Here is a 16122-nt window from a genome sequence, read left to right as displayed (position 1 = left end):
AGATTATTCATGGAATTAAAAACATAAACATAAGAAGTGTATATAATCCAACTTTGACAGTTCTTATTGCGTATTACGGTTTTTTGTTGCTGCTTGGTTTAAATTAGCTGCTTTCAAACAGAACATAGTTGCAAATTCTACAACAGAGGCTGAGTATTGCCGCTGCAGATTGCTGTACGGAATTCACATATCTGAGAACTTTGATTGAAGAGATAATGGGAAAACAAGTAAAAGCGACTTTGTATGTGGACAACCCAAGTTCTATAAAACTAATTAAATCTGGTCAGTTAAGTTTAACAGGAAGAAGACATAATGAAATGAAATTTCATTATCTGAGTGAAAAATATCAGAACCAAGAATTTGAAATTAAATACTGCCCGACTGATGATCTGATAGCTGATTTGTTCACAAAACACATTCAAACTTAAACAAATTCAGAGACATGTTGACAGTTTATAGATAAAGAGGACATTTTACCATTAAGGGGATACTGTATGTTGAAATTGCATATAGTAGGCCTACTCTATTGTGAAATGGCAAAATGTTCTGCCTCCTAGACTCTGTCAAATAGTTAATAGTTTAATATCACATCGTTTTGGTTTTGTGTTATGAAAATAAGATCTATAATGAAAATGGTTTGAATAAAAAATAAAGTTTATTACAAGTTCAGCTTTGTCCGTGTTGTAACGCAAATTATTTTCGGCTGCCTTCCACGATAACTTCGGCTTTGGTCGTAAATTGTACCTTTTGTCATCGTCACTCATATTGATTAAATAAATGATTATTCCCTGTGTTGTTGTATATATTTTTTATTTGTGTATTTGAAGGTTTGTTAGTTGTGTGTTAATTTGGTTACTAGGGCCTATCTTAAATTGTGTAGGTTAATCGTAGGTTAGGCCTAGATCAGAATTTTCAATAGCCCACTCGTTGGGACGCCATTTTGCAACCTACTCCTCTTTATTTATGGATTTCAAAATATGAATTTACTTAAAATAGATAATAAAATTCCAATAAAGTTACAATAAAATATATTTAGGTTCTATAGCTATTACAAAAATCTCATTGGGCTATGACAGTGAAATTATATTTTGGTCTAGGTTTTTGATGTGCTAGGCTAGATAGCAATTTGGAGAGAAAATTATCTTAATCTAGGGGTTGGTTCGTGCCGGGTATGAAATTCTGATAGGCTAATTAACTTAATTTATACAGTACTAAAGTAGGCTAAATAATATGAGATAGGCTAATAATGAGAGTTTTAGGCTATAAGTTCTTAGTTTGAAAACAGTCACTTGAATTTAATCAATTCACAATGGTGTGATGGTGGTTGGAAATTGATGATGATAATTGAAGTTGATATTACCAATTTTTGTTGAATAGTGATTATCTTCTTTCTTTATGTCTCTTTATATTCAATATTTATATGTATTCTGAATGTTAATTTTTACTTTTGAATATTTAAATCACTGGAGACTTGGCTCCCACATCCATCTCTCTTTATCTCTTCCACCACAAGCCCATTTTCTTCCTTTTCTTTAGCTTTCCTTCCAACAATGCTACTTCACACCTGGACACTGGACAGTACAAAAGAAATATTTCCTACCTAGACACCATTTAATTTTAGAATATTATTTTTGAATATAGTTTTTCTTCTTCACTAATTATATTTCATTAAATTTAAATATTCTTTTTGAAAATACAGTAATTAATAAATATTGAAAGTAATTTAGTTACAATTCACATATGAGTACATTCATGTTTTATCTCAGCACTTTGACTGAAAAAAATGGCAATAAGAGTAATAACCATTTAAGCAACTGTTGTCACACAAAAGGTCATGTTTCCTTTAAACTAGATCTCATCATCCTTTATAAGATTCGTTGATGAACAACAATGCATGTAAACGTCGTTATTCACATAACAGCCTATTTACAGTATTTGTTGTTTTGGAAATGCAGCATTGCTATGTCATTTGCATTATTTGTTTCCGTACGACCGTATGAACGTGGCCCCAAACAGTTCAAAATAAAATCCAGGTTCAGTACAATTCCACTACACCTACAACATTCTGAAAAGATATTATGTTAACAACTTTATGTAATTGACAAGGCTTAGACAACTGACATCCAATCCACATGTCAAGGAATTCAAACTTTAACAGCAATCACACGGGCAAATTTCTCAAAACTATGCTAGAGGTTCATTCATTGGCACAGAAGTACACTATAATGTCAGACATCATGAAGGAAAAATTCAAATTTACACAGCTTAAGGGTAGACCTCCCTTTGAAGTAAGAACGTGCCTTCTCAATAGATATTTTTTCTCAAATAAAAACGTAGATTTAATCTGCCTTGCACTGACGAAATCGCGGAAGTGTTTATTACAAAAGATCCATCCACACGATTTTAACACTATCTGAATGTTCTTCAAAAAGGAGATGAAACCAGTTAACATAGGCCTAATAATAACTCCAATGACGTACTGGAAATATTTTATTCATTGAATAATCAAACCATAATACGGTATTTTTTAACTTACACAATAGTCATTATTATTTTGAAAACTTATTTACTACTCATTAAACATAGCTAAATGGTAAAGTTTTGATCATTTAACTCTATTTATCCCAGTTAAATGAATTAGCATAAGCCTTGAAAGTAACCATCGATTTTGACGGGTTTCACCTAGTTAAGTATGATTTTGATGTTTGTTTACCTAAGGTTAAAAGTAGATTAATCAGAGGTAATAGTAATTGGATTACAGATGATATTATAAATACAATAATTAATTGATGTTTTAAATTTGAGTAAGGCCTCGTTCACACGTATTGACTTTCCGCCGTGCGCGGCACGGCACCGTGCATTCCTGAACCGCGCCGTGGACCACCCGACTTGCGCCATGAACAACACGACTTGCGCCGTGCGTAGATGACTTCTTGCCACATTTCTTCAGTCTGTAAAATGGATAACCAAACAAGTATGCTATTTTTATACTTGCTACATCGTCAAAGCAAAAGGAGGCGTAGTAAGCTAAAGTGGGTACACCCTATAAACGTGCAAAGGCCAATAACAGGAGCATTCGTTCTTCTTTTCAGTTCTTTTCTTTTCTAAGAAAGAACAAAAGTAAATTTTATAATTATTTTTTCGAATGTCAGTTGCTTCAATCGATGAACTGTTAGTAAAAGTGCAAGGAGAAACAGAACACTAAGATGAGAAAGCCGTCCCAGCTGTGGAGAGACTTAGCGTTACTCTCAGGTTTTGCGCTAAAATGTGTATTTTATGTATCATACAAATTATGTCAGCTGACTTAATTTCCAAATAAATCTGGTTAATCTTTACAAACGAGCTTTGTGGCGCATCTTAAGGCATGACTTTACTGTTTAAAAACTAATGTTTTATAGCAAATAATACTATGAACCTGTGAACTGTTCACATTAAGTTATTTTTACAAATTTTTTACAAAAGTGGAAGATTCCGCCTTTTGTGATGGATGTACTACACCTCTCGAATCCAGGAAGACACTGAAATAAACAATGTCTGCGCATACGCTAGACCGAGTCGGGACGGCCCCGTGTCCACCTGTGTGAACGCATCCATAAGAAACCATGGTGTTCAAGAGGTCGAGTACGGCGCGACGCCGGGTCGTCGCTTGAAGAATTTCGTGATGTCCACGGCCGCCATGGCGCCGTTGTCGATACGAGTGAACAGTTGCATTTACAGCAATGCTATTGAATAAACACGACGTCGTGCCGTACACGGCGCACGGCAGGAAGTCGATACGTGTGAACGAGGCCTAATACTGCTAGAAATGTTAAGATAAATCAATTCAAAATATTCTGATAAAAAAGGAACTAAAAACTACAGTTCCTAAATTACTTTAAATTTAGTGAATTTGAAGTCATTGAAACTAAATGTCATTATTATCATAACTTATTCGAAAAATCACAAATGTCAGTAAAACTATATGGGATATTGTAAATAGGGAAGTTGGAGCAAATCATAAATCAAGCCATGGTGAAATTTTAGGTTTACCATATATTAAAGCCAATAAATGCATAGACATAGAAGAGGTCTGCCATCTCTTCAATGATTACTATAATACAACGATAGTTGAAAATGACATATTGTCCAAACTAAAATCTTCTACTGGTTCAAAAAAATATTATTTCACCCTCCAGAAAGTTTATATCAAAATTCAGTCCTTCACCAATTACTTATAAAAAGCTGGACAACAGTATAACTTCTTTTGATAATAGATTTTCTACTGGCTGGGATAAATACCAATGCCAATAATTAAACAGGCTCGTTTATATATATTACCTATTACCATTACTACAAGTTATAAACTGTTCTTTCATCTCTGGAATTTTTCCTGAAAATTTAAAAAAAATCTAAAATTGAACCTTGTTATAAAAATGGTTACCCAGAGGAAATGTGTAATTACAGGCCTACCTCATTGTTATGCTAAATTTCCCAAACTTTTGTGCAAGTTATGCATATACAAATTTCAACATTCTTAGAGGAAAATAATTAATAGATAAAGAACAACATGGTTTTAGAGAAGGAAGGTCTGTGATTGACTCATGATTTGATTTCTGTGAATCTATAATTAATTAAATTGATTCAAAGGAAAAAGTCGTTGGAATATTCTTGGACTTAACAAAAGCCTTTGATAGTGTTTCACATGATTTACTTCTTGATAATCTTAAATGTATAGGTGTAAAAGGGGGAGCTTGGCTTTGGTTTGAATATTATCTTACAGGCAAACAGCAGTATGTTGTAATTGATAAATAGAATAGCCATAACCAATTAATTACTTACATTTCCTCAACAAAAGTTGTTAAGTATGGTCATAGACAAAAAGAATTAAATATAGACCGCCAGCTGTGCTGCGGTTACCATAGGTTCTGGTACACACCACTGGGAGCGCCATGTAGAGACGGCGTACGCCTATGTAACTACACTGCGCTCCCAGCGGTGTGCGCCAGAATCTATGGTAAACATGGTAACCGCAGCACGGCTGACAGTCTATATTTAATTCTCTTTGTCTATGGCATGGTGTCCCTCAAGGATCAATATTGATTGGGGCCCCTATTTTTTCAGGGCCGGATTTCCCAATAGGCCCGGTAGGCCTGGGCCTATGGGCGCAAGGTCCCAGAGGGCGCACGGCCAGGAGACAATTTTTTTTATACCTAGGCTATCTAAAAATAGTCATACCGGTAGTTGATAAAAAAAACTCCAAAGCATTGTGATTCTGAAGTTCATAAGAAGAAATAATTGTTAGGAAATTTAAACTAGTTTATGGGAGTAGGCTGTAGGGATGTTGACGTTGACGAGCGCCCAAGGGGTACGCATCGTATTGCCACTGCACTGCCACTATGTTGGCTAGGGATCAGAGTGATTAGGGGCGCACGCGTGCTAGACATTGTTACCATCCTAGAAGAAATATAACCTAGATGCAAGTACGACCATAGATTAAATATAACTCAAGTCGACTTCTTATGACATTGTTAATTCAACATTTTGTTCATGTTGGTGACACTGGACGTTAGTTTTGACGTAATTTTGTTTCTATTATTTGAGGGTTAGTTCTATGATGTGTGTTTTAATTTCTTGTAATATAAAAAGGAGACGACCTATTGTTAATGATTAGATCGTTTTATTTTGGATAAACTAGGTTTAAACATAGATAAATCATACTCATTATATAACAAGAATTGTTTAAGCTAATCCAAAATGATGACAAATCTACTAAAGAAGTATGTTTAATCTATGGTATCACGCACTGTATGGAGTTCATGTTTTTGGGCCTGGAATTGGAATCAATGGCCATGTTTTTTATTTTTTGCAGGAATGCTCGGTGGGTTGAGTTGTTTTGTTTCAGTCGCACGGCCACAAACGTGAGCATTTATTAAAAACATAAAATTGCTAAAAATGTTTAGACGGCATTTTGTTAAGCCTAAACAAGTCAATTCTTAAAAATAAAAACTTGCAATGATTCCAACGAGGAGTGGTATTCAAGTAATTAACTTAGGCCTATGGGCATGATGTTATAGTTTTTAATAAAGGTTTGAAGGAAAGTAACTGTGACCAGCAGCCTAGGGGGCGGAAAATTATTTGGGCCTAGGGGTGCAAAAATGCTAAATCCGGCCCTGTATTTTTTCTTAATTTACTTGACTGACTTTCCCTCATTGATAGAATCTCCAAATCATGTTTGTTTATTTGCTGATGACATCAATATAAAAATGTCCGGTAATTCAAATTCTGATGAGGAAGTCTCTTCTTTTGTTGACTTTCCAAATGTATTAAACATTTAAATTAAATCCATTTATCACCAAATGCAATAAAAACTAATTAGCCTATTTCAATTTTTCTTCAACTAGCAAAAATGCAGCTGGGTTAAATATTTTTATGGATACAATTTTACTAATGAAGTTAAAACAATAAAATTTCTTGGTTTGCATATAAATGATAAATTTAACTGGGACAGTCATATTGAAAACGTTTGTAAAAAGTCACTTCAGGCATATATGCATTAAGACAGATGTCAAAATTTAGTAATCTAAAAACCTTAAAAATGGTACAGTATATTATTCCTTAATTGAATCACACAGTTCTTTTAGGTTGTGTCTTTATGTGGGCACATAAAATTTTAGTCTAAATAGCATTCTGGAAGATAAGAAAAAAACAATTCGCCTCATGTTAAAACTAAAATCAAAAGAATCCACTAAAGAGCACTTTAAAGAAATAAGAATCATGACTGTTTTCAGCTTATACATTTACTATCCTAAACTCAAAGCACCACACACACACGTTGTAAAGGTCACTATGTAGGCCTATTGCAAAATCATTACTTTTAATTTTTTTCTTGTTGTCTACACCCATGGCATTTTTTACAGAAGGTATTGCAGAGTACTTGCAGTATTTACTTTTAAACCCTTTTAGAGCAAGCAATCCAAACCCATATGTTTTGTGGATGCCAGGAATCGAACCCGGTCCTCCGTTAAGATTTTTGGCCTACATAGCTGGGATCAACTAGAAAGAACATATACACATTAATTTATAGATTGACAGAATAGTAAAAAAATGTTCACCTTTAAGTAGTTCAACAGCGACATAATCAGCAGCACGATACAATTCAGCCTTCAAGAGGCACTGAAGCAACACAGAAACAGTTGGTCGACATTTACCACTAGTGCTCCATTCCTCAAGAAGTATTTCCGAAAAGGGACGTTTTTGGCACATTCCTGCGTTTTCAATTAACCTATAAAAAAAAAATGTAAACTAGATCAAAGCTTGTTAGCGATTTATTGAACTGTTTCTTAAACCTATGAGAGTTCAATTTGAAACTAGTTTAACTTACCGCTATATAGCCTATTATCAGTCAACTCATAACAAAGGCTTAGACATCGTAACAAAAATGTTCCTTTACAAAAATCGTAACAATGTCAATAGCGTTAAGAACTCAAATAAGTTTACTAAACTTAGTCTATAAGTAACAAATCTATATGCTAAGTGGCAAAATGTATATTAATTGATATAGGCCTTGTAGTCTATCTATAGCTAAGTTATTTGCATTAGATCTACAGTAATAACTTATTTATTTATTTATTTATCTACAGTTCAACGGTGCAACACCAATTTACAATTGAAATCAAATTTGTATGGCTAACAAGAGAAGTTGATAATAACATACAAAACGATGCCTAATATCATAGACAAAAATAGAAAAAAAAAACCGTCAGCTGTGCTGCGGTTAGCAGAAGTTTTGGCGTTCACCGCTAGGTTTGCCGTGTAGTTGCCGGCCGAACCGCTGCAGCATATGCTGGTCGCAAACGGCTCCTGCGCTCCTTGCCTGCAGCAATGAGTGCCGTAACTACACGGCAAACCTAGCGGTGGGCGCCAGAACCTTCCTTTGACAGTCTATATTTATCCTATTTGTCTATGCTAATATGGACTGTACACAGGAATATTGAAATGAAAACATGCAGGAACAACTTTGCCGCAGTGACAGTACATGCATAACACGATGACAAGATATATGAGACGGATTCACAAAATGATTCGAAAGAACATGGGTGCAAGCTAATAATAAATGCAAAAATGACAATGTTAACAAAACAATAATGATGACAGGACTGTATGATCTGGTGCGACAGCAATGTATGTAAATAATAAGGCAATAGACTAAACTACAAAAAAAATGTTTGATGTAAATGCCTGAATTTCAACAATAGCTCTACAGAACTTTACAACAAATGTATTACTAGCACAGGTTACAACAATGCTTTGAGACAAATGTCTCATGTATGCAATATTAACACTCTCAAATCAATCTATTTTGCTCTGATCAACTCGCATATGGCTTATGGTATTGCTATATCTAACAAAAAACCACTAAGTGGTAACACTTCCCCCGCCAAGTCAGCAACCCAAAAAAGACAATAAATCACCACTTTTCCGCCAAGTAAAACAATGTAATGTATGTAAGTTTGGCAACTTGGCGGCAGACTTTTGCTTGTTTTTTTTTTTCATTAAAGTTACGTTGGTGGATAATTTCACAAATCAACTTCTCTAATTAATTAGTCCAACTAAGTATAATAATTTCGAGGTAATCAGTAAATATAAAACCATCACTATTATGATTTTATGAAATGTGACACAAATAAGGTCAAATTTTGTAAAATAAGCTCTCATCTAGCAATGTACTATTGGGAGAGATACTTGCTCAATGAAACTAATTTTATGGTATTTTTTAAAGTGATCAAGCAAAAGTCTGCCGCCAAGTGGCCAAACATACATACATTACATGGTTTTACTTGGCGGAAAAGTGGTGATTTATTGTCTTTTTTGGGTTGCTGACTTGGCGGGGGAAGTGTTACCACTTAGTGGTTTTTTGTTAGATTGTATTTATTTTTGTAGAAAATTAACAGTTAAAATAAAAATCCTCTTTTCTCTTATATATAGACCAGGGCACAACTACACATAAAATGCATTGGTGTTACATAAGTGTTCCGATAATTAAACCCGTATATCTAAAGACTAGTGTAAATTGAGCCCTTATTAGAGAAGTAAAAATGTAATCAAACAGATTAGGTTTGTTAGAAATAGCATAAGGCAAAACAAATATTGAAAAACTCATTTTTATCCTAAATTTACATATCACTTTTTACATTCACTTTTTTGCTTGTTTAACATACGTAGACGGATTTTCCCGATTGTTTTATTTGTTTTAGTGTATCAAAACATAAAACTAACCCTATTTAGTTAAATAAATTTTGGCAATATTATGAAGAAACAATGTTAAAACTAACCTTAGTACTAGTACTAAGTTTCAAGTTCCTAGGTTTCATATGTTTTGATAAGTAGTATTAAACTGTTAAAAATGACGAGCTGCTGTACCAGTGTACCATCGGTACACTGCATTTTTCAATGGAAAGTATCGGGGAATATCACTGCTCTAAGTAATTTTATATAGTAAGTAGCTCAAATCATTCGGTATACCTGAAAAAAAATACTTTATAAAAGTTTTAAAATAATTTTTCAGCTGATCCTATGAATTTCTCTAACATTTTAAATTAATTGAGATTTAATCGCAGCTGATCCTTCTTTTGTTTTGATTTTAATCCCATGTTATTTAAATGGGCCAAAATCGTACTTTGAGGGCTTGCCAAGGGTTTATGGGTCAACGCACCGACTTGTGACCCTCAAAAGGCACATCTACACGCTAAGGGCTTTCAAACAACATAAAAAACATTAAAATTGAGCCAGTGGTTTGGGCTGTAGGTCCGTCAACATTTAAGGAGAAGAAGGAGAACACGGAAAATTTGTGAATTTTCAAACTAGTTTTTCTTGGCTCAAACACAACCTTTTTTTAAATTCTTTTTTTTATTTTGCCAAGAATGATTGCCCCTATCCAGTGGATGAACAATTATTTTAATAGCTTTTGTTTCTTCAGAGCTATAGACGAGTAAAAAAGCCACTTTGTCACGTCATGTATATATACACTGCAGCAGCTGTGTACCGCTGGGGGACTTGGCGGGGCGGAACGCTGCCGCGTTCCTTAATATGGCGGGACTAGCAATAAAAACCTTAAAAAAATTCTGAAACAGCAAAAGAAAGCATTACGAATTATCTTTAATATAAAAAATAGAAAATCCACAAAACCATACTTTTCCAAATTAGGAATCATGACAGTTTATGACCTATATACAGGGTGGCTGAAAAGTAACTTGCACCCCCCCCTTAACTTTTCAACCATTTGAGATATTTGAAATCGGTTTGCGGCAACCTTCTTAGATATGAGGGGCTACAATAATTATGGTCAATTTGGAAAATTTTGCCCTTAGGGGTAGCGGGGGTAGGGGGTAGCTCAAAATTTTCAAATGACAAGTATAGTCGAGTTTGGTATCATTTTACAGGTCTTGACGAAACATTAACATTGACATAAAGAAAACCAAAATCGGCTCGCTAATAACAAAATGGCGCCCTAAAACGTTTCAAATCCAAATAACCATGAGGGTGACAAAAAATTAACTTGCACCCTCTTTAACTTTTAAACTATTTAAGATAATTGAAATCGGTTTGCGGCAAATTGTTTGAATATTAAGGGCTACAATAATTATGGTCAGTTTTGAAAATTTTGCCCTTAGGGGTAGCTTGGGTAGGGGGTAGCTTAAAATTTTCAAATAGCAAGTATAGTCGAGTTTGGTATCATTGTTTTGGTCTTGACGAATTATAACAATTAACATAAACAAAATAGAAATCGGAGCATTAAAAACAAAATGGCAGCTAAAAATGATTGAAAAAATGGTTATTTAAAGTAATTTTGAACTGCCATTTTGTTATTAATGGTCCGATTTCTATTTTCTTTATGTTAATTGTTATGTTTCGTCAAGACCTACAAAATGATACCAAACTCGACTATACTTGCTATTTGAAAATTTTGAGCTTCCCTCTACCCCCGCTACCCCTAAGGGCAAAATTTTCAAAACTGACCATAATTATTGTAGCCTTTATATCCAAACAAGTTGCCGCAAACCGATTTCAAATATCTCAAATAGTTAAAAAGTTAAAGAGGGTGCAAGTTAATTTTTTTCCACCCTCATGGTTATTTGGATTTGAAACGTTTTAAGGCACCTTTTTGTTATTAGTGAGCCGATTTTGGTTTTCTTTATGTCAATGTTTATGTTTCATCAAGACCTGTAAACTGATACCAAACTCGACTATACTTGCCATTTGAAAATTTTGAGCTACCCCCTCCCCCCGCTACCCCCAAGGGCAAAATTTTCAAAATTGACCATAATTATTGTAGCCCCTCATATCTAAGAAGGTTGCCGCAAACCGATTTCAAATATCTCAAATGGTTGAAAAGTTAAGGGGGGGGGGTGCAAGTTACTTTTCAGCGACCCTGTATATTTGAAACCATTTAACATGTAAAAAAATTAAACACACAAAAATACAGTAAAAAATCACATACATACAACTTGAGAAATAACAGATATATAGAACCGCATAAATTACAGATTTTTGAAAATAAAACAACTTTTATTGGTAGGTACTAAATTTCTTTATAATCTACCTAAGAATATTCTTTGTGAAGAAAAATATACCAGTTTCACCCGCCTTAAAGAATACCTATTGACTCATCCTATCTTTTCAAGTAAAGATTTTTTAAATTCAAGGAATGTAAAATAAAAAAAAAAGAATTATTAGTGTCATTGTCATACAACAACATAAAACAGTTTTATTTGCAACCATCATATTTTAATTAAGGACATTAGTTATAAGAAATGTGACTCTATTCAATGTATTCATGTAAATACAAAAAAATGAATAAAGATTATTTGATTTGATTTGATTTGAACAACAGCTATTATTTCCCCTCAAGGAGTACTAAGGCTAGAGAAAAGCTGTCTTCAGACGTCGGCTGCTGTCGTGGAAGAAGTCGTAGTCCTCCGAGATCAGGTTTCCGAGCCTGTGCAGATGCGGTATGGTGCTATTTAAGTCATAGTTTGTAGAGCACGAGGTATGGCAGAAGAGATCAGTGAAGCGGGTTCGGCCAGGAACTCTAAGGTTGAGTATTCCAGTGAGATCAGGAGAGTCCAGCTCACCAACGAGAATCTTCCGAAGAAAGACCAAGTTGTGCATCTGCCTTCTCACCAAGAGGGTACTCAGGCCCAGTGACTCCTCTACATGCTGGAGCGGCACATTCAGGTAGTCGTAGCCAATCTTCACTCCCACGACATGCACGAACCTGTCCTGGATCTTTTGGAGTCCCTGGATCAGTCCAAGTTGATAAGGGGACCACACGACACTTCCAAATTCCAGCACAAATCGCACCAGAGCCAAATTCCAGCACAAATCGCACCAGAGAAGTAAAAACCGTCTTCATGGCTTCAACACTTAAACCTCTCCTTGAAGTTCTTATGATGAATCCCAGCATCTGAGACGCCTTTGACACAATTGAATTTTAGAGATCACCAGGGCTGAAGTTGCTTGTCAGGATTACTCCCAGATCGCCGACCAATTCAACCCTCTCCAATGTAGATCAGTCCAGTCAATAGTCAAAGCAGATGAATGAAGACAAACGATGAAAGGTAATTATCTGACACTTTTTGGGGATAAACTTCATGCAGTTCTGGGCGTACAATTCACAGATCCTCTGCAAGCAGGTTTGCAGTCTATGGCAGTCTTCGATGGAAGCAACAGAGGAGTAGATTTTATATAAAAAAAAAGTCAAGATGGTGGCTGGAGAAGACGATGAGTTTTGTGGTACGTGTAATTTGGAGTTTAAATCTGAGGAAAAGTGCATCCAGTGTGAAGGATTTTGTGGTAAATGGAATCACATTAGTTGTGTTTCAATATCTGATGAACAATATGACATGATTACTAAATTAGATTCACATTCACATTGGTTTTGTGTTACGTGCCTAGAGGACTTGAAAGCTATGGTTTCTAATATAAAGGATCCCAGAAATAGCATTAGTTCAGTTAAATTAATGACTAACCTAATGTGTACCGTAGATAGTCTTGTCTGTGACAATATAAGTATTAATGATAAACTGAATAATTTGTTGACGGCTATTCCTAGGTGTAATAATGGGGCTGAATCAGCATTCGAACATGAAACTTCGAAGTCAAGAAATTCGTCTGCACATAAAGTTTCAAACGTGCATGCACAGACCAGTAGGAAGAACAGACCGACAGCAGGGAGTAAGAATGAGTCTGTTCAGTCTGTTGGTTCTGAAATCTCTAACTCCACTTCACCATTGAAAAAAGATAATCAGAGGGCTTTGCCCAAGGACCACCTAAACCGGGATACATTTTCGCTCTCGGTGGACGGGGATATGGAAGACGACCAATCGGATGTGACTAACTCTAACTTGATGACGATGTCAGCAGATGACAGATCGAATGTAAATATTGAACATTATGATGGAAACGTATGGAAGGAGGTTAAGAACAGAAGACACAGACATACTAATGTGTGGAGAAGAACTAATAATAACAAAGAAAATAATGAAAGCAATGTGACTTCTCACCCGAAGCCAAAAAGTGTGGAATCACCAAATGTTGTATTGGGAACTGCTAAATCTACATCATCTCTTAAAGTGGCGGAAAAATATGATGGTTTTTCATCTCTAGACTAGGGTTGGAGGTTACTGACAAACATATTACGGAACATATAAAAAGTGTATATGAAGTAGAGACAGTATGTTATGAAATAAAACCTAAATTTCTAGGACACTACAAATCATTCAAGGTAGGTATTCCTGCTAACAAAAACTACAACTTGCTAAATGCTGAAATTTGGCCTGATGGTGTTCTGATTAGTAAATTTAGAAATAAACAAAGGATGGGAGGTTTGGCATCTTCCTTCCATAGGCAATCTGAACAATCTTCTTTTTTAGGAAGGAAACGCTCGTAGAACCCTATACAAGGTCAAGTCCCAATAACTCCTCAATTAGGTCAAATATATTTGATTGCAGCCTAGAGGCTGGTAACACAAGAGCTACACCTGACTTCAATGAAATTCTGGGGCCTAGGCCTAATACATTTAAGACTTTTAGGCTATTATCAGTTAATATTCAAGGCTTAAGCAATAAAATTCTAGAGGTTGAGCAGTTTCTTACTGAATGTGATATTAATGTTGCTTGCTTCTGTGAGCACTTTCTAAGAGAAGATGAGGTGAATTATTGCTTACCGACGGGTTATCAACTTGCTAATAGTTTTTGCCGTACTCGCCTAAGTCGTGGTGGAGTTAGCATAATAACCAAGAATGATTTGACCGTGAAGAAGATTGATTTAAATAATTTTTGTTATGAACAGGACTTTGAAGCAACAGCTGTTGAAATTAAATATTTTAATGCTATTGTGGTGTCTGTCTATCGGTCTCCAAATGGTAAGACGGATCGGTTTCTGCAGTTGCTTGAAGAAATGCTAATTTTCCTTATAAGTAGGGGTAAGATGGTTAAATTAATAATATGTGGTGACTTTAATGCAGAATTTGATGTAACTACTACCAGGCCTAGTGTAACAAGTTTTAAAAACACATTGCGTCAGTTCAATGTTTATTGTGCCAATACTTTACCGACGAGGGGTTCTGCTTGTTTGGACAACTTACTTACCAATATTTCATCCACAGATTTTACTATAAAAGTTGTTAAACCTCTGCTCGGTGATCATGATGCTATTATTTTTGAAAGTCTAGCTTCAATAGAGAACATCTTGCTGGCTCCTGATATTTTGTATACCAGAAGAATAACGACTGCGAAGATGGACAACTTTTGCAATAACCTGAGCCAGGTATGCTGGAATTTCGTCTATGACCCGTGTTTATCCACTGAAGAATGCTTTGACCTCTTCTGGGACTGTTTTTTATCAAATTTTAATTTATGTTTCCCCCTGACTAAAACAAAACTACAAGGATCCATAAGAAAGAAGAAGGAACCAGGTAAATGGTATACACCCGAACTAGCTGAAATGAAAAAGTTGATAATATTTTATCATGACTTGTATAAGACCAGTGGGGACATAAATTTCCTAACCTTATCCAAGACTCTGAGGGGCAGATACCGCACCGCTCTTTGTGATGCTAAGAAGAAGAAGAATGAAGAACTTATTGACATGTCTGCTAACAAGTGTAAAACGGCATGGTCGGTGATAAATTCAGCAGCTGGGAGGTCCACGCAGAAGAACATGGCTGATGTGTCTCCAGACGACTACAGTACCTACTTCTCTGCAGTGGTTGAAGATATCTGTGAAAACATCGAAGTGTCCGAGTTGAGTGCTAATCTGATGGTGAAAAAAGTCCTTGTCCTGATTTAAATTTTAAATTTTCCAAAGTGTCTGAAAGTGAGGTCTTAAGTGTGGCTTTGTCTTTAAAAAATTCTCAAACAAGAGATATATATGGTTTAAATAGTAATTTAATTAAGGCTGTGATTATGTTAATTTTAAGTCCACTTACCTTTTGTATTAATAGATGTCTTGAAGATGGTGTTTTTCCCTCCTTTATGAAACTCTCCAGGGTAGTTCCAGTATACAAAAAAGGGGAGAAAAATTTACCCAGTAGTTACCGCCCTATATCCTGCATCCCTACAATGGCTAAGATATTGGAAAAAATTTTAAAAAAGCAGGTATGTACCTACTTTGAATGTCTCAACTTGTTTAGCAGTAGTCAATTTGCATATAGGCTAGGTCTGTCATCAACACTGGCTGTAGATAGTATTGTAAATAAGATCTTAAATGCTTTAGAAGATAGGTGTTTTGCTCAGATCACATTATGTGATCTGAGTAAAGCTTTTGATTGTGTTCAACATAGTATCCTCTTGGACAAACTATCTCATTACGGTTTTCATGACAGTGAATTAAATATGTTTGTGTCTTACCTTAAAGATAGAAAACAGGTAGTAGAAGTAAATAGTCAGAGATCGCAGGTCACTGAGGTCAAATATGGAGTCCCACAAGGGTCGATAATGGGGCCTATCTTATTTTTAATTTTGATGAATGATTTGTCTTTCAATGTTCCTAGTAGTAGTAGTGTTTGTATTTATGCTGACGACACCACTTTGTTCAGTAGTCATTTGGATTTAGAAAAATTGCAATGTTTAAACGAACAGGCTC

At 35.2% G+C, this 16122-nt stretch overlaps 1 protein-coding gene across 2 annotated transcripts in view; it reads right to left on the bottom strand.

Moving 5' to 3' along the window:
* Positions 1-16122, bottom strand: part of LOC129000968 (interleukin-1 receptor-associated kinase 4-like) — a 29162-nt gene that overhangs the window by 9718 nt on the left and 3322 nt on the right. For both annotated transcript variants that reach the window (XM_054428076.1, XM_054428075.1), the window contains one exon: positions 7092-7261. In XM_054428076.1, the coding sequence (XP_054284051.1) occupies positions 7092-7261 (170 nt within the window). The remainder of the gene's footprint in view (positions 1-7091; positions 7262-16122) is intronic.

The sequence above is a fragment of the Macrosteles quadrilineatus genome, unplaced genomic scaffold (assembly GCF_028750875.1).
Source record: "Macrosteles quadrilineatus isolate MER2022 unplaced genomic scaffold, UCM_ALF_1.0 Scaffold_8__2_contigs__length_117827958, whole genome shotgun sequence".
In the NCBI taxonomy this organism is placed as follows: domain Eukaryota; kingdom Metazoa; phylum Arthropoda; class Insecta; order Hemiptera; family Cicadellidae; genus Macrosteles; species Macrosteles quadrilineatus.
This window is presented reverse-complemented; position numbering and strand designations above follow the sequence as displayed.